Source organism: Delphinapterus leucas, chromosome 9 (assembly GCF_059928025.1).
Source record: "Delphinapterus leucas isolate spDelLeu-1000000601 "Yukka" chromosome 9, BTC_Dleu_Yukka2, whole genome shotgun sequence".
Lineage (NCBI taxonomy): Eukaryota > Metazoa > Chordata > Mammalia > Artiodactyla > Monodontidae > Delphinapterus > Delphinapterus leucas.
In genome coordinates, this window is record NC_143137.1 from 12486841 (window position 1) to 12506551 (window position 19711).

At 44.5% G+C, this 19711-nt stretch overlaps 1 protein-coding gene across 2 annotated transcripts in view; it reads left to right on the forward strand.

Annotated features, from left to right (window-relative positions):
• The first annotated feature begins 9108 nt into the window (after positions 1–9108).
• DENND11 (DENN domain containing 11) overlaps positions 9109–19711 on the forward strand; it is a 45019-nt gene continuing 34416 nt past the window's right edge. The window contains exon 1 of one of the 2 annotated variants that reach the window (XM_022579453.3): positions 9109–9424. In XM_022579453.3, coding sequence (XP_022435161.1) covers positions 9157–9424 — 268 coding nt within the window. In that variant the 5' untranslated portion in view covers positions 9109–9156. The remainder of the gene's footprint in view (positions 9425–19711) is intronic. The other variant, XM_022579450.3, reaches the window with a different exon arrangement.

Here is a 19711-nt window from a genome sequence, read left to right on the forward strand (position 1 = left end):
CACAGGGAGGGGAGGCCGGTAAAGAAATTCCTATTAACTGAGATTCCGGGCTTCGTGGTGAGTTTCTTGTTTACAAACCAGCGGGCCATGTGATATAATTCCTTCACTACAGCCTTGGTGCTGATCAGTTTTCCCCTCTCAAGGCTGTGGCTAGTCACCTCTCCAGGCCAGCTAGAGGCTTGCTCTGCTCTCAGGCAGGATGGGACCAACCTGAAACCCTCTGACTGTATCACGGGCCTGCAGCCAGGGCACAGGGGCTGGTGTATTGGGTGTTATCCAGTAGGCCAGGTTGGTTTTTATCATCACCCCTGCCTTTCCTCTCTGCCTTGCTGGAATTCTCAATTCCCTTTACTTATGACTGCACTGTTTGCCTAGGGAGGCAACTATGCCACCGTGACGACCAATGGTGTATAACTTGCACCATAGTCACCATCCATATATTATCACTCAGCATATGATTGCAGCTAAGGCTCCAGAACAAGAAAGGTATAATAACAAGTACGAAAGAATACTCCCGATTTGGAAAATACAATGAGAATTGGGCAGTTGCCGACCTTGATGGCCCAAGGGAATCCCTGGAGGTGCACATCTGGCCTCTGGCCTGCAGCCCCACTATTTCTGGTGTCATGCTTTACTCTTTTCTCTGTCCTTAGCCTCTTCACATTGTGAAAGATCCCATCTTCCCTCCAGTGCATGTTAATGCCACAGGCATCCATCCCAGGCACAAAGTTTAGCATCACAGTTGAGATGAGGTGTCAAAAGGGGAACCCAAATAGCCTGTGGCAATAAGAGGAAAAGGAGGGAGGATTTTTCCCTTAATGTGGAACACATGTGGGTGTTCCATAAACTATTTTTGAATTTACTTGGGAAAGTAAAACTAATGTATCTCATTTTGTTTAAAATACTCCGTATTTGACTTTTTTGAAGGTGGAATGTTGCTCATATTGTTATAGGGATTTCTGCACAGCAAGAAGGTAATGTTCCCAGGAGTAAGAGGTACAAGGAGGAGGTCAGCTTTGCATCTTAGGGCTGGATTCCCCAAACCGTGTGCTTGGGGGAAACTCTCCTTCTGCAGACGCTGCTGAGTGATGAGAAAGCTCCTAGACTCAGAGCTCCGCTCTGACCAAACTTCAGTTCTGAGGCCTCTGAGACACTGATGGGAAGGACAGAAGCAGGAAAATCCAGCTAATTCAAATCGGATTCGCAAGAGGTAGAAGCTTGTATTCACCTTCGAGGTAGACTGTTCCTTTGCAAAAGTAAAGCTAAGGCCGTGGAAAATGAGATATTTGAGGGTCTGTTGCTCCGAGGAGGGACATGCTAGCCTGATTGTCTCCTCAGTTAGGAGGGAGAAATGTAAAAAATGCTTGAACAAGCCAAAGTGAAGCTCTACCACATTATTTACTGAAGACTGAATTAAGGCTGATTCATTCCAGACTCTGAAAAAATACCGATGCTGGATTATGATGTATTTGATGGGACTGCCCCACTAGGAACCATTGGGAGGTCTGGTTTCCCAGATAAGAACTGGACATTTTTACTGCCAGGCTTAATGGGAAGCTGGCAGATTCCAGGACGGGAAGTGAAGACTTGAAGCAGGCTTAAGCTGAAAGCAACTCTCTGGGCTTTGGACTGTTGGGCCTAGAATCTGAAGACCAGAGACACACTTGAGGGAACTCCAAGGTGGTGGAGGAGAGAAGTTGACTTTTATCCCCAGAACGTGCCCTGTAGAGGCAACAGTGCAGCATCAGTGTTCTCAGACAAGGGCCCATGGACCTCATCAACATATGGAGGAATAATCTCGAGCTCACTGAGGAAAGGGACGAGTAGGCAGTGGTATCTCTCGGGTCCCTCCTACTTCAACCTCATTGTCTTCCTTGCCCTTATCTTGCAATGTTTGCAATACCTTAGTAAAAAGCAGAACATGTTCATCACCGACGTATACTGTTCAGCTCCCTGGACAGATCCATCAGCAGCAGTGACAGTGAGCACGTGCTGGGCCTGGACCCACCCCATCAAGGGTCTCAGGTGCTCCTGACTCCTAGCAGCTCTCTTCCCATGACAAGCGTGGTCAGCAAAGCCAGGAACCGTGAAGCGGACCTTCTCTTGATCTCCTTCCCACACCAGGAGAGAATGCACAGAAGCAGCGGCTGTCAGTCGCAGTCAGTCTAGTGATAATTACGACAATCATTAACGATATTCACTAGCGGTACTTATATTTGGCCACCACATTTCTTCTTTTGAAGTCCTTGTACATCTATGTCTAATGAGTAGCATTCCCAGCAGAACAGAATTCCAAGGAAAGACTGTGGGCCGGGTAAGATAAAGCCTGGAAGTCATCTTAAATCTTATGAGTCTATCATGAATACTTTTCTTCTTGTTGTTTTGCTTTTTCTTGTGGAAATGTTCAAACACACCAAAAGTAGAGGAAATATAGTATAATGAGTCCTGATGTACCAATAACCTAGCTTCAAAAATTGGGGGCAGTTTTACAGTCTTGTTTCGTTTACATCTGCAGCTTCCTTGGGGGTGGGTGCTGGAGTATTTTAGAGCAGATCACTGATAACATGTCCTTTCACCCATGAATACTTTGGTGCCGTTAGTAAAAATCCTTAGATTAATCTATTTATTTGAAATCTACTATATAACTATGTAATAAGTAATCAGATTCTAATGAATTGCTTCTCTTGCCAGAGTTTTCCATTTGCTAGAACTAGAGGATAGTCATCAAAATAGCTGTTATAACAGAGATATACTACTTGTCCACTCACAAGACAGTATTCTTCTTAGAACAGGTACAGAGTTCTAACCTCATATCCCAATAATTTAGAGATGGTTGATGTACGGCCCACACTTTAAGGAGCAAATAGTTTAAAATGATATAGATTCATTAGTCTGATCTTTTCTCTATGGGCCACAGTTAGGAGAATTTAAGTGGCATTTGACCATTCCCAGGTTCTCTAAAATTAGAGCAGGTAGTAGTTGCCTATGTGACTGTGTCCAAAGCCAGCCCTGCAGCCACAGAGGTGAGATCTCTGTCTCCTCTGTCTCTCTCTCTCTCACACACACACACAACATACAAAACACTCGCGTGCATGCACACACACACACACACACACACACACACTCACTGCTTTAATGGGAAGAAATTAGTAGGGATGGAGAAGACACCCTCAGAGCTGGACCTACTGTACCTCAATCTTGACTCATTCTCTCTCTCTGCTCTGAGGGGTGGGACTCAAGAAGTCCCAAGGAATTGGTCAAACATTCTCAGTCATTTCTTCACACTTCTGACCCAATTACAAGATCCCCACACTGAAGTTTTGCCTTCATAAAACTAAGCAAGGCAAGGTTTTAATGATTTTTTTGAAGTGTGATTAGGAATTAAAGCTCTTCCACAGGAGGTGACCAGCAGAAACTCTAAAGACAGAAACTTAAAATATTAGTCTCTCAGAAGAGAGTGTGGGTATAGGGGATTGGAGGAGAAGGAGATTGCTACTCGTTATACGTCCTGCATGCAATTTGATTATTTAATCTTTGCCATGTATATATATGCCAAATATATATTTTATATATATACATATATATATATTTAAACCTGTCCAGAATGTGCTTGAATCACTTTACTCACTCCTCTTCATCTCCTGACCTCTGAACTCTGGAGGTCCCTGAGCTCAGTCCCCCAAACTTTTCTCTGTGTACACTCACTTCCTTGGAACATCATCCAGCCCCATAGCTTTAAACCCCATCTGTAAGCTGGTGACCCTTGAATTGATATCTGCATCACATACCTCTCTGTTGAACTTCAGACTTGCAGCTACCTAATCAAATCTCCCTCTGGTTGTCTAACAGGCATCTCAATCTCAACACGCCCGAAAACACACTCCTGATCTTTCCTACCAAACCTATTCCTCCCGCAAGTTTTTCATTTCCCAGTAAATGGAAACATACCAAAAACCTGCGAGTGATCGTTGACTGCTCTCTTTCTCTGCAACTGTGCATCCAAACCTGTGAGAAATTCTTTCAGTTCTCAGCCTCCTCCTACTGGCATCCCCTGCTTTCCCCCGGCCCCTCTCCACCCAGCAGCCAAAGGGATCCTCCTAAAAGGATCCTGCACTCACATCCTCCAGGGACTCCCATTTCACTCAGAATACGGAGCCAGCCCCTCTACAAGGCCCCCCAGGGCCATAGGATCCACCCAACAACCTGTCTGATTCCTGCTGCCCGCTCTCTGCTCTAGTCTCCTCACTGTTCCTCCAAACGCCAAAACCTTTCCCACGTGTCTCACTCATCCCATCGCTTCCTTCAGTTGTCTGCTCACAGGTCATTTATCAGAGAGGTCTTCCGCATCAACCCCGTCACCCATTCTCTGGTCCCTCACCCTGTTTCACATTTCTTCACAGCACTTACCACTACATCATATATATTCAATGGTTCATTTAAAACATTGTCTCCCTCATCCCACCCCCAACAGAATCTAAATTCCATGAGGATAGGGACTTAACTCTTGCTTGATGCTGTTTTTCCATTACCTGGAGTAAGGTTTGGCACACAGTAGGTGCTGTGAATCAAGGCACACACTATGTGTTCTATGTACCCTTATGATGGACACTACCGCAGAATGGGTACCTTTTACGACGTTTCAGATGTTTAATTTCCAACTCCATCGCAAATTTCAGAGGCCTAAAAGGGAGGGATGTGTGGATTTTAAATAACTTAGTAATTTTGAATATATATTCTATTCTATTAATCCCTACACCATTTATGGCTCAACCGGAGCTCAGCCTCTGTAGTATGTGATTTACTGTGCTTTCAACTTGGATCCTGCCAACAAGTGCCCGAAGCACAGATGATTCAGGGTAGATGGGGCTGACGTTATAGTTGTGTGGCTAATGTATAAAGTAAATGTGTCTCCTCCATTCACATTCTAAATTTCACCCTGTTACACCTCAGCTTGTCCCACAATCTGGACTCCTGTCTGGACCACTGGTATTTGCCCTGGTCCACTAATTATGCAGACTGATCATGGAGGCAGAGCAACCTATTCCTCACATGGATGGAAGACTGCCTGGCCAAATAAAATGGCTTAGTTATATAAAGATGTTGACCCTTCTCCAGTAAATATGTACAGATGACCCTTGAACAGTGCAAGGGCTGGGGCTCAACCTTCAGCATTGTCAAAAATCCGCATGTAACTTACAGTCGGCCCTCTGTATCTGAGACTCCCCTGCATCCGTGGGTCCCCATCTGTGCTTTCAACCAACCACAGATGGTGTAGCACTGTAGTGTCTACTACTGACAACCCACACATAAGTGGACTCGTGCCCTTCAAACCTGTGTTGCTTAGGGGTCAACTGCAATTCTCATGCAATTTCAAATAAACAAAGATCACATTTTTTTGAAACTGGCTAAAATGATTTTAAATTTCACATGGAAAAATCATTGTCAAAGAAATAGCTGAAGATTTTTTAAAAAGAGTAAACAGAGAAGACTACCTCTCCTAGAAATAGAACTTTAAATTGTATGTAGAATAGGCAGGTCAGTGGTGAAGAATATATAGCTTAGTAAATATCAGTAATATTAAATATTTTAGAGTCTCACTTCCTATCACATATCAATATAAACAATGAATAGATGAAGAGATCAAATGTGGAAAATCAATCATAAATAACTAGAAGAAAATAAAAGTGAAGGTCGATCAAATTTCTGGGAGGGGAACAACTTTATAAATGTCAAAGCGACGTGAGAAATCACAAAAAGAATTGATAAGCTTGATGACATAAAATTTAGAACTTCTATATTTCATAAAGCAATTAAGCAGCATTGAAACCATACAGCAAATTGGAAGTAATATTAACAAAAATTATGACAAAAGATTAATATTCTTACTGCATAAAGAACTCATGCAAATTGATAACAATTCTTCAGACCATGTCTTCAGACAGTGCTCTGAAGAGGAAACACAAATCACCAACATATATTTCGAAACCATGATTAGATTCAGTCACAAAACATTAACTAAAACAAAATGCCATGGTCATCTGACAATTGGCCAAAAAAAAAAAGATTTTAAATGGCACTATCTAATTGGGACAAGAGGGAAATGAGACTGATGCCCTTGTTCACTTGGGAATCAACAATTTGGCAGTACAATCAAAACATGGATACACCTTAATCCAGTACGGCCACCTCTGGCAATCTGTCATGTCAGCAGCCTGAAGAGCTGATTGTACTTGCCCTGCCTGTCACCCCCTCATTCTAGATTTCATTTTTTGCCTGATAGCTGCCTCCCCTGCTGGGCTATAAGCTTGATGCAAAGGGATGTCTGTTTTCTTCACAGCTGGACTTGGCATAGAATAGGAACCTAGTGTTAGTTCAGAGTGAAATTTAGGCACAACAAAAAAAGGAAGAGCTTGATTGTCTAACAATGAGAATGGTTAAGTAAATAAATTTTCAAACACACATACAAGAGAAAGAATTAAAATGATGCATATAAAACTTTCTAATAGAACGGCGAACTGTTCACAGTCTGATAGTAAGGGGGAGAAAAGAATACAAAATTGATATACAGTATGATTTCAACATGTAAACACAGAAAAGAAAAACAACTAAATCTATCATTTATTTTAAGATATACCATTATTATACCATTATTTTTATATGCCACTAAGAATAAAAAATGCCCATGATGGGAAGCCTAATATGATACCCCCTACACAACTTTGCCAAGTAAACCTCCCATGCAGAGAGGGCCAGGCAAGGAAGACTTCTTGTCTCAACTTTGTCATTGGGTGCAGAGAAGAAAAAAATCTCACCTAGGAATTAAAAGGCAGGGCTCGCACTAGCTTGTATTTTGAATTCACACTACCAGCGTGGTCCAAGGAACCTCCAGCAGAGAATATAACTCAGAGAAGTCTCTGGTTGGTGGTGCCTCCAGATGGCTGACAAAAGCAAACACAAATCTCCCTGGTGAGACCCGGACCTCAGTGGGGCCAGCAGCAGTTATAAGTCGCCATAGCAATCCTAACAAGTGAGAAATTTTGCATCCTAGAACTGATGAGATAGGATAAGCAAAATCTTCGCAGGGGCCAATTCAGCAGTGAGATGATAGATCAAAAGTACTTTTATATAATGTATTTTATGTACATTGTGTTTTTATTGTAGAGATATTTATATAGAGTAGATGTATTTTATATGTTTTACATAATGTAGATATATTATTTGTAAAAGTGAAATAATTTTATTTTAAAATTTAGACATATGGGATTCTAGGGGAACTCATTAAAAAATTTAACATTACCCGAGGGTCTCTGAATGTGACCGACCTTCATTTCTTATTGCGCTTAACACTAGTTTCCCACCAGATCTATTCTAATAGCTAAGTGCAATTAATTCCCTTCCTATCATCTCATGAAATTCAGTAGACACAGAGATGATGAATCTGATGGTCAGGTACAGGGTCTCTCTCAGTCTGTGAATGTATGTCAAGCAGAGTGTCAACAGCGTCATTAACATTTTTGAACACCCACTATGTGCAAGATACTAGGTTAAGCCTGGCAGGAGGGGGCCGGTTGTGCAGAGGTTTAAGTCTCTACTTTCATTCATTTGCTTAGTTGACAAATATTTGTCGAGCACCCGTTATGCAAGGCACTAGGGTCTGAAGATTGACCTGACTGCTGGTGAGCTAGAACACACACTTAAATGAAGATTGGAGAAGGCGCTAGGTTTAGGGTTTGGACATTTTGGTCTTCTGTTTATACAGAAAATCGATTGGGATGGAGATTATGAGTTTATTTCTTCATATATATATACAGCTTGAGGGTATTAAACTAGGGAATTCGGGGCTGGAGGGAGGCTCACACAAAAGGTCAGGAAAAGAAAGTCCCTTGGAAAATAAAGGAAAGTCAGACTAAAGCTGATGGCTTTGGAAATGGATTAAGGATTTTTTAAGAGTTCCCCGTTTTATATTTAGAAGTAACATTTTGAATGCCTCACCCCTTGGGGTAAATCTGGTGGTTAAGTAATTAGAGGAGGTGGGAAAAAGAAACAGGAATAGCCACTAAAATAGTGAGAAAGAATGAAGTGAGGAGAGAGACTTGTTCAGACACCCAATTCCTCCAAGGTTCAGGAAGGCCTGGGGTTTGCCTGCCCTCAGAAGGACACTAGGCGTTACCCGGGGGGTGTTGATGAAGAGTGATATCTGTGTACCAGACACGCAATGACAAGATGATTTAACCCCCCTTCCCAAGGAGATCATCAATGACTGCCCAAGGCTGCTGCTTCCAGACAAAAATCTATGACACAACAATAAAAGAATCTATGCAGCATTTTACCCTGAAGAATGGAGACTGCTTTCATCTTGGCTATATTTATCAACCTCTCCCCCACGCCCCCCAAGGGCAAGTAAGTGACCGTCGTCCACCCTCTGTAGAGACTAAGTCACTGAAACGGATGGGGAGCCCCAAGCAGGGTCCAGGAAGGCCAGGGTCAGGCACTATCCAGCTCATTCAAGGGCACACCGACGGGGTGCTACATACACTACTCCAGGCCAGACACCAAAGCTTCAGCGGATCAGGCCACGTCCCAAGCGCAAACAACGCGGGCAGCCGGGGCTCCCCGCTTCTGCTTCACTCCCGGCACGGCGGAAGCTCTGAACACACATCCAGGGTTATGTAACACCTATCTGTCACGGTCCATATGGCCAGGGGACTTTCAAAATCATGCTGGCGTAAAACAGTTCACGGTGGTACAGTCATCCCACGGAATCCTAGGTGAGAAGGCGCAGGTAGACAGCTCCAAGTGGCTGCGCGCCCAAGTCACCGCACTTTTCCTATCCCCGGGCGCGCAGATGCATCCGTGAAGTCTCAAACCAGGCACGCAGTTCAGCGAAGCCCGTAGGGAGAACGCGTTCTCGGGCAGGATCGCAACTCCGCCGAGCTGGGTGGGAGGGCGGAGGGCGGAGGGCGCGGCGCGGGGCGGGGCGGCCGGGGCAGGTGAGGGCCTGGGGCTGCGGAGGCGCGGCGTGAGCGCGGAGGCCCGGCCGGCCGGCCGCCCGCCCTCCGGCGAGAGGAGTTCCCGCAGCCCGCCCCTGCGCCCGCCCCTCGCCGCCCGCGGCTCCTCCTCGCCGCCGCGCCGCGCCTCGCCTCGCCTCACCTCGCCATGGTGGAGCGGGGAGACGCGGCGCCGCTGCTGCGTTGGGCCGAGGGCCCCGCCGTCTCCCCGCCGCTGGCCCCGGACCAGCAGGCTGGAGTCCGGGGCTGGGGCGGCGGCGGGGGCGGGCGGGCGGCCACGGAGCCGCCGAGGAGGCGGGAGCCCGAGGAGCTGGGTCCCTCCCAGGTGCTGCTGCAGCCCGGGCGTCTGGAGCTGGGCGACGTGGAGGAGGACCAGGTGGTGGCCGTGTTCGTGGTCACCTTCGACCCCCGCTCCGGTGAGAGCCGCTCCGAGACCGCGACCGGGGAGAGGGTCGCCGCCCACTGGGCTTCGGGGGCGGCGGGGGAGGGGCTCGCTGCGCGCGCACCCGCACACGTGCAACCCGCTCCGCGCCGACCTGGCTGCCTTGGGCGAGCCCGGTGCCCCCGGGAGGTCGGGGTGTGGGGCTTTGTTCCCTGCGCCTCTGACCCCGTCTCCGTTGCGTCCCGCTGCCTCTCAGCGGATCCCCAGCCCGCGCGCCCGTCCCCACAGTCGTGTTTGCGCTTCTCCGGTGACAGAGGATCTCGTTTGTGGCCACAGGCACGCTGGCTTTTGTTTTTGTTTCGGGCTCGGTTAAAAGGTTTCTCCCTTGAAGAGGAGGAACGCCCCCCAGGTGAATTCCGTCCGAAACTGAGCGTCCTCAGCTTCCGTGTTCTCTGCTTCCCGCCCTTGCTCCCCATCCCTCCCTGCACGGTAACTTCGTGAGCGGCCAAGTTCACTCCCTCTGACGGTATTATTTTGAGGAATTGATGCCTGGAGCATTAAGGGGTGGCACTGAGGGATTAAGCTGGAGACCGATGAAAAGAGAAGCCTCCTCAGGTAGGCTTTACCCTGACCATCCAGTAAGGAAGTGTGCATTTTACTGGTGAGAAAATTCATGGGGTTCAAAAGTGGATGAGTAAATACCTCCTTCCGAGAGCCTTAGGTAGTCGGGGAAGGACCCTGCTCTCAGGATTGGAGGGATGAGAGCTGTAGTCTTGGTTCTAGGGTTTAAGAAAGCGCAGGTGTGTCTTTATATCCTAACTCCACTGAGGTTGCTGGAATGTGGAGTGTCTATTAGGGGAAAAAAAAAACAGAACAGTTTCTTTCCGGAGTTCCCTTCCTGGTCTGGCAAGGATGAGGTGTGGAAGCCATTCTGAAAAACTTGATACTGTGCGCTGGAGTGGGAGGAAAAAGGGTGAGGGTCTTGGGATGGCAGAAGATACAATCCAGGGAGGATTATAAACCAGCAAGACCCAGGAAGAAGTAGGAACAGCTGTGGGGAGACTAGGCCTTTCTGACTCCTGCCTATTCCTTGGCCCCATCCCAGTGGGTTTCAAACATTTTTGACTGTGACCCACCATATGAAATTCATTTTACATACCAATCAGTGTGCTCACATACGTAACTGAAACAGAAGTTTCATGAAATGGTATTAACCCCTTTTACATGTAGTGCATACTGGCATTTTCTATTTTTCTTTTTCTTTTTTTTAATGCTCATCACATAGGCTGGTTGACTCATGTATGGTTGGGACTCCCAGACAGAAAACCTGTTCTTTTTTTGACCAGAGTAACCTTTATTGCTAGACAAAAACAGATACTACTTTGTAACTAATAATATTCCTTATGCCCTACCCCATCACCTACATACAGTAAATAGATGTGAGCATGAGATTCATTCTGGAAAGTGTTTAAGAGTAACTAGAAGAAATGGAGAGAAAGCGCTAACAGGGTCTGATTTAGCAGTGGTCGCTCTGGCGGTAGAGCCTAGAGAGGGGAAGAGGAGAAGAAAAAAAAAAAAAAATCCTACACTAACCACAGATGGAGTTAATAACATTGAAAAGCACCACAGAATTGGAACCCTCCCCCTGCCTTGTCAATCACAGCTGGTGAGCATGATTTTGTGGGTATGTGTATATGGAGTATTTGTGTGTACATGTGATGTGCACACATGCACAAGTATGTATTTGTAATGGTTTTCAGATTAAGGTTAGTGTGGAAAGAAGGGATTTAACTGACACTTGGACACTTGCTTTGTGCAGGCGTTTTACTATAATGATTTTTCTTTTCTTTTTTTTTTTTAATTTGTATTATTTATTTTTGGCTGCGTTGGGTTTTCGTTGCTGCACACAGGCTTTCTCCAGTTGCAGCGAGCAGGGGGATACTCTTCGATGCGGTGCGCGGGCTTCTCATTGTGTTGGCCTCTCTTTGTTGCAGAGCACGGGCCCTAGGCACGCGTGGCCTCAGTATTGTGGTATGCGGGCTCAGCAGTTGTAGCTCGCAGGCTCTAGAGCACAGGCTCAGCAGTTGTGGCGCATGGGCCCAGTTGCTCCGTGGCATGTGGGATCTTCCTGGACCAGGGCTCGAACCCGTGTCCCCTGCATTGGCAGGCGGATTCCCAACCACTGCACCACCAGGGAAGTTCCCTATAATGGTTTTTCATCTAATTCTCATCACCATTGTAATTTGATGATCGTTTATAACCAAGGATGATTAAGTAACTTGGAAATATTAACTAGCCAATAAATACTTGACTCCGAGTCTGGTTGTCTTTCTAGAATACAGCACTGCCTGAACCTCTGGCCCCTAACTTTTTATCCTACTGGGTGCAGAGAGGGGAGAGAGTGTGTTTTTAACTTTGGTTGATGGTTTTGTTTTGTTTTTTTTTTTTGGAAAGCTGCTGTTTCCTGCTCATAACTCTCTTGTCATCTTCTCAGTCCCGATTGGCACTTTACTTCCTGTAAAAAATTGTGATAGTACCTATAGCAAGTAAAAATTATATGGTGCAGTATAATTCTAAGAGTAGAAGATGGAATGAATGAATGCTACTGGGGTTCCCAGGGCTGCAAAGGTCTGACGCTAGGACAAGGGCCTCAGAGAGCCCGTGGAGTGTCCCTTGGGTGAAGGTTGAGGAAATCGCGGTCTGGAGAGGGGAGATGGAGGCCCTTGGATGCCCAGTGAGTGGGAGACATCGCTGGGGCCAGACTTACCTCTCCCAGTTTTAATAGTTAAGTGTCTTCCTCATTCTGCTACGGAGGCAGGTCTGCTATGTGTTATTATTTAATCTTGGTCCACCAAGGCTTTTGCCTTCCTTAGCCCGTGATACCCAAAGTAGTAAAGTGAATACTGGCTTCTTTACCCAAATCAGAACATATCACAGAAGTTCTTCCATGGGAGAAACTGTCTAGAGTTTCTGTGCTTACCTGTCTGCTCCCCATGTGTCTCCCAGCTGTGTCCTCAGTGTTCCCCAGGAGCTCCTCCCTTCTCCCCAAACCTCCCCAGTCATCTGCTGCCCAGGCCATGGGTATTTCATTCATCTTCCCACCTGGTATAGGGAACTGTTGGCACATGTGCCTGCTAGAGTACAAGAGGGGATGGGGGAGGAGAGAATCCACAGCCGTGGTTCATCTGTCAGGGTGTGCGTGGTCTGGGTGCTGAGAGAGGTGTGAGAGAGGAGTGGATTCTGGTTACGCACACACTCACACACTCTTGGGCAGGGATGTGCCCAGTGATCCTCAGACCGGTGAATGGGAATAAGAGTAATTCTCCTGTATTTTTGGATACTAATTTTGGGTTGGGCATCTGTAGAAAGAATCAGAGAAGAGGCTGGGGCCATAAAGAATGTTATTTTCATTGGAGTCACGGTTTGAAAATTATGGTTGTTGGATCTACCGATGTTGTGAGGTCTGTAGGAGCTTCAAGGTCAAGTGAGGCAGAGGCTCTCGCTCTCTCACACACACTCTCCTTACCCTGTCTCTCTCTCTCACTCACTCCCTGACACACTCAGTCTTTTTCTGGAGCAGGGAGTCCCTGGGATGGTGGTGGTGCCGGCCATGTGGGCTACAAAGCTACTATTGAAACCAGGCCCAGATGCCGACTATGGGAGCCAAGTGGGAGAGGTTGGCAGCCAGAATCCTGCTTTTTCATTGTGTCCAACCCATTATTTAGAGCTTTGGGTTTTAATTTTGATTCTCTTCTTTGGGTCTCTGGTAAAATTTTCATTCTTTTGTCTGCTTAATTAAGGGAAAAGTCACTGTCACACTTGGAAATCAGCCTGCTTCCCCCATCCCCTCTATGAAGGTGACATAGCTGTCTCACCATGTGACTGAGGGCTTGTGTGTGGGCCTGAGGTAGCTAGAGCTCTGGATCTGCGGTGTATGACGCCTGTGAATCAGCCTCACTGGACTGTTTCTTTATAAGAGATTCACTTTCAACAGCTGCATTTTCCCCAGAGTTATTTTGTGATGGGGGAAATTCCTATGCTGTGCGTGTTTGTGTTGGGATGGCCGAGCAGAGGAAAACCTGCTGCGGTTTGTAAGATGTCTCTTTTTCCTTTGTTCTTCCTGATTAGGGATGAATTACCTGTTCCTCCCTCAACCTCTAGCCAGTGCCTAAATTACAGCTAAGCCCCTATTTAGTGCATCAAAATGCTTCTGTGTTCCCGTTAAATGAGCGTAGTATTTAAAATCACTCACATACGCTAATTTTAACCCCCATACATTCTGCGTATAGTCAGCAGAATACAGGCATTTTCTTTTAAACAATGGCAATGTGGAGGCACAGCGAGACAGGGCCAGGTGTAGCATCTGAGGCATAACTTGGAGGGCTGCCCAGGTCATCTGACTCATGCAATACTAAATGGCTCCAGCCACTGGTGGGAAAGTGACAAAGCAGAATGAGAATGGAAAATTTGGAGCGCCATTTTGAGTCTCAAAGAGCAGTCCTACGAATGACCAGCTCAAAGGGGCCAAGAGAAGGCCGGTTCGAATGATTAAGTCTGCCGCGTCCTTTCTCTGTAGTTTCTATCAGATGTCAGTGGAATACAACTGTGGTGAATTTCAGTAATTCCCACACTGGCAAACTCTTTCTCAGGCTGCTGGTGATTCACCTGCTTGTGGTTTTCAGGGAGAAGTCAATTGATCACCATCTGCAGGGACTTCTGTTTCTCCTCTTGAAAGTGGATGGAAACTAGAGTAGGAGTGGGAATCAAAACAACCACCACTTACTGAGTGCCCACCGTGGACCAGGAGCTAGCTAATCCTTTCAACAGTCTGCTCTGTAATGATGAGAAAAACAGAGGCACGGGGCAGTTAGGTCATATTAAGTCACAGAGCAGAGACGGGCAGAATTCCTGTGCTTCTTCCCACATCACACCACACCACTGCCTGGCGCAAAATGATATGGGGCCCGTGAAATGGAAAGTTTCTTCCATGTAAAATTAATGCATTGGAATTCAGCCATGGGTTGGCATATGGCTGACTTGAAATCACCAGGATTAATTTCTTCCTGCCTCAGGTTTCTTTATACTGACTCTTTCTTCCTTTGGATATACTCTCATCCTAGGTGGTGGTAAGACAATTCAAAACTATTTAAGACCCAGAGTCGTCGACTTTTCTGGCGTTAGAGTCTGAACCATATAAGCTTCTGAGGTTTCTTCCATCTCTGGGATTTGGGGGCCTCCTGCAAAAGTGGGGACCACAAGTACACCTGGATTCTTGCCTTTATTCAGGGCTTGTGTGTATGCCGATGGGCAGAGCTGCTGGAAAGAGTAAAAATCAGCGCACATGTTGGAGAGGGGAGAGCTGGTACAGAGCTCCACTCTTGAGGTCAGAGGAGCTGTAACAGGACCTTGAGCTGAGGCAGCCACTGCTTATGAAATCAAGGGCTCAGGAGGAAATTCTTGATTGGGAACCACCCAACACGGAGGGAGAAAAGGAGGAAGGAAAGCCCCGTATTTCCCACTAGACAGAGATTATTTTGGTTCAAGATCATTGCCTTCTCCATTTAAAATATTCTGAGATTAGCTTTCTTAACAGGCAGCAGCAGTAGCAGCTAATATCTGTTCTCCCTGGAGAGATGGTGGTTGATGAAATCCAAATATGCTTGGGGGTGTGGTCATTTCACATTTCAACAGAAATAGAAGGCAGAGGCAGCCCTGTATGTAGATAGGACAGAGTACATCTCACCTAGCGTTGGGGCTTGTGAAACATCAGCTCTGGGAGGCCCTGGCACACAGGGCCACGAGGTTCAGACCATCTCTGCATCTGCAGCCAGGCTCAGCATTGCCCTGTGGCTTCCCTGGGTACCTGATCCGCCAACTCAGTAATCTGTTAGCCCAAGTTCCTTTGCCTGAGCCCAGAATCTGGCACTGGGCTGCCAAGTTATGTTCCACCAATATTTACTGAATGACTGACTGAATGTACACAAAGCAGATTGCCACGTTTGTTCCTCGTGCGGTCATGTCCATCCCTCCTAGAGGCTAGGCAGGGCCTGTGGGTACCTGTGATGGGCCCAAGGCAAGGGGGGACATGGAGATGGAAGGAGAGCAAGTCAGGAAATAAGGCACTTGTCAGTGTTGACTCCTCTCTTTGATTGCCTACCCCTGGGATGAGCCCTTCTGTTCAGTCTTGCCAGGCCCCAGCTCCCTGGCTGTGTTCCTGAAGTGTGGTGAGGAAATGTGGAAAACCAAATGGCTTTGAGTGTGAAGGCTGAGCCTGAGGTAGGTAGCATTCTGTGTGAGGTTTTTCTGGCCCTAAATGGCTCACGACAAGGATTGTTATTTCTGCCAAATCACTTTCCTTTAAGCCTCTTACAAGTTTCATATATAAACGGGTTTCTAATTTTTGAGACTAGTGTACTATTTCTGTTAAAGGATGACCTTTAGCCATCATGCTGTTTCATCCCCTTAAATATAACACATTGTCTCAATTATTTTTTGCTTTTGCAAAGTGCTTTATGCTTAGCTTATGGTTTTTTGCATCTCTTATTTCAGTTATGTTTCTTAAGTCATATGTTGAAATTTTTTAATTTAATTTTTTTTATATTGGGGTATAGTTGATTTACAGTCTTGTTAGTTTCAGGTGTACAGCAAAGTGATTCTGTTATACATATACCCATTACTTTTCAGATTCTTTTCCCATATAGGTTATTACAGAATATTGAGTAGAGTTCACTGTACTGTACAATAGATCCTTGTTGATTATCTATCTATTTATTTATTTATTTATTTTGCGGTACACAGGCCTCTCACTGCTGTGGCCTCTCCCGTTGCGGAGCACAGGCTCCGGACGCGCAGGCTCAGCGGCCGTGGCTCACGGGCCTAGCCACTCTGCGGCCTGTGGGATCTTCCTGGACTGGGGCACGAACCCATGTCCCCTGCATCGGCAGGCGGACTCTCAACCACTGTGCCACCAGGGAAGCCCGATTGTCTATTTTATATATAGTAGTAATCCCAAACTCCTGATTTACCCACCCCCCCACCTTCCCCCTCTGGTACCATAAATTTGTTTTCAAAGCTTGTGAATCTGTTTCTGTTTTGTAGATAAGTTCATTTGTGTCATATTTTAGATTCTACATATAAGTGATATCATATGGTATGTGTCTTTCCCTTTTTGACTTAATTCACTTAGTATGATAATCTCTAGGTCCATCCATGTTGCTGCAAATGGCATTATTTCATTCTTTTTTATGACTGAATAATATTCCACTGCATATATTGATATGTACCACATCTTTATCCATTCATCTGTCAGTGGACATTTAGGTTGCTTCCATGTCTTGGCTATTGTAAATAGTGCTGCAGTGAACATTGGGGTGCATGTATCTTTTTGAATTATGGTTTCCTCCAGATATATGCCCAGGAGTGGGATTGCTGGATCATATGGTAGTTTTTGAAGGAACCTCCAGGTGGTTCTCCATAGTGGTTGTACCAATTTACCTTCCCACCAACAGTGTAGGAGGGTTGCCTTTTCTACACACTGTGTCCAGCATTTATTGTTTGTAGACTTTTTGATGTTGGCCATTCTGACCGGTGTGAGGTGATATCTCATTGCAGATTTGATTTGCATTTCTCTAATGATTAGCAATGTTGAGCATCTTTGCATGTGCCTATTGCCATCTGTATGTCTTCTTTGGAGAAATGCCTGTTAAGATCTTCTGCCCACTTTTTGATTGGGCTGTTTGCTTTTTTGATATTGAACTGCATGAGCTGTTTGTACATTTTGGAGATTAATCCCTTGTCAGTCACTTTGTTTGCAAATATTTTTTCCCATTCTGTGGGTTGTCTTTTCATTTGGTTTATGGTTTCCTTTGCTGTGAAAAGGTTTTAAGTTTCATTAGGTCCCATTTGTTTATTTTTGTTTTTATTTTCATTAGGTGGATCCAAAAAGATATTGCTGCAGTTTATGTCAAAGAGTATTCTGCCTATGTTTTCCTCTAAGAGTTTTATAGTATCTGGTCTTACATTTAGGTATTTAATCCATTTTGAGTTTATTTTTGTGTATGATGTTAGAGAATGTTCTAATTTCATTCTTTTGCATATAGCTGTCCAGTTTTCCCAGCACCACTTATTGAAGAGACTGTCTTTTCTCCACTGTATATTCTTGCCTCCTTTGTCTTAAATTAATTGGCCATAGGTGCATGGGTTTATTTCTGGGCTTTCTATCCTGTTCCATTGATCTGTATTTCTGTTTTGTGCCAGTACCATACCGTTTTGATTAGTGTAGCTTTGTAGTATAGTTTGAAGTTAGGGTGCCTGATTCCTTCAGCTCTGTTTTTCTTTCTCAAGATTGCTTTGGCTATTTGGGGTCTTTTATATTTCCATACAAATTGAAAATTCTTTTGTTCTAGTTCTGTGAAAAATGCCATTGGTAATTTGATAGGAATTGCATTGAATCTGTAGATTGCCTTGGTTTGTATAGGCATTTTGACAATATTGCGTCTTCCAATCCAAGAACATGGTATATCTTTGCATCTGTTTGTGTCATCTTTGATTTCTTTCATCAGCATCTCATAGTTTTCAGAGTACAGGTCTTTTGCCTCCTTAGAAAGGTTTATTCCTAGGTATTTTATTTTTTTGATGCGATGGTAAGTGGGATTGTTTCCTTAATTTCTCTTTCTGATTTTTCACTGTTAGTTTATAGAAATGCAAGAGATTTCTGTGTATTAATTTTGTATCCTACAACCTTACCAAATTCATTGATGAGCTCTAGTAGTTTTCTGGTAGCATCTTTAGGATTTTCTATGTATAGTATCATATCATCTGCAAACAGTTACAATTTTACTTCTTTTCCAGTTTGGATTCCTTTTATTTCTTCTTCTCTGTTTGCCATGGCTAGGATTTCCAAAACTATGTTGAATAAAAGTGGTGAGAGTGGACATCCTTATCTTGTTCCTGATCTTAGAGGAAATGCTTTCAGCTTTTCACTGTTGAGTATGATGTTAGCTGTGGGTTCGTCATATATGGCCTTATGTTGAGGTAGGTTCTCTCTGTGCCTACTTTCTGTAGCGTTTTTATCATAAATGAGTGTTGAATTTTGTCAAAAGCTTTTCCTGCATCTATTGAGGTGATCATCTAGTTTTTATTCTTCAATTTGTTAACAGGGTGTATCCACTGATTGATTTGCAGATACTGAAAATTCCTTGCATCCCTGGGAAAAATCCCACTTGATCATGGTGTATGATCCTTTTAATGTATTGTTGGATTCGGTTTGCTAGTAGTTTGTTGAGGATTTTTGTGTCTATGTTCATCAGTGATGTTGGCCTGTAATTTTCTTTTTTGTGATATCGTTGTCTTCTTCTGGTACCAGGGTGATGGTGGCCCCATATAATGAGTTTAGGAGTGTTCCTTCCTCTGCAGTTTTTTGGAAGAGTTTCAGAAGGATAGGTGTTAACTCTTCTCTAAATGTCTGATAGAAGAATTCACCTGTGAAGCCATCTGGTCTTGGACTTTTGTTTGTTGGAATTTTTTAAATCACAGTTTCAATTTCAGTACTTGGTGATTGGTCTGTTCATATTTTCTATTTCTTCCTGGTTTGGTCTTGGAAGACTGTACCTTTCTAAGAATTTGTTCATTTCTTCCAGATTGTCCATTTTATTGGCATATAGTTGCTTGTAGTAGTCTCTTATGACTCTCTTTCTGTGGTGTCAATTGTAACTTCTTTTTCATTTCTCATTTTATTGATTTGAGCCCCTTCCCTTTTTTTCTTGATGAGTCTCGCTAAAGGTTTATCAATTTTATCTTTTCAAAGAACCAGCTCTTCAGTTCATTGATCTTTTCTATTGTTTTCTTTGTTTCATTTATTTCTGCTCTGATCTTTTTCCTTCTACTAACTTTGGGTTTTGTTTGTTCTTCTTTCTCTAGTTGCTTTAGGTGCAAGTTTAGGTTGTTTGAGATTTTTCTTGTTTCCTGAGGTAAGATTGCATTGCTGTAAACTTCCCTCTTAGAACTGCTTTTGCTGCCTCCCATAGGTTTTGTATCTTCATGCTTTCATTTTCATTTGTCCCTAGGTATTTTTTAATTTCTTCTTTGATTTCTTCATTGATCCATTGGTTTGTTGTAGCATATTGTTTAGCCTCCATGTGTTTGTGTTTTTGCAATTTTTTCTTGTAGTTGATTTCTAATCTCATAGCATTGTGGTTGGAAAAGATGCTTGGTATGATTTCAGTTTTCTTTAATTTACTGAGGTTTGCTTTGTGGCCCAGCATCTGATCTGTCCTGGAGAATGTTTCATGTGCACTTGAGAAGAATGTGTATTCTGCTGCTT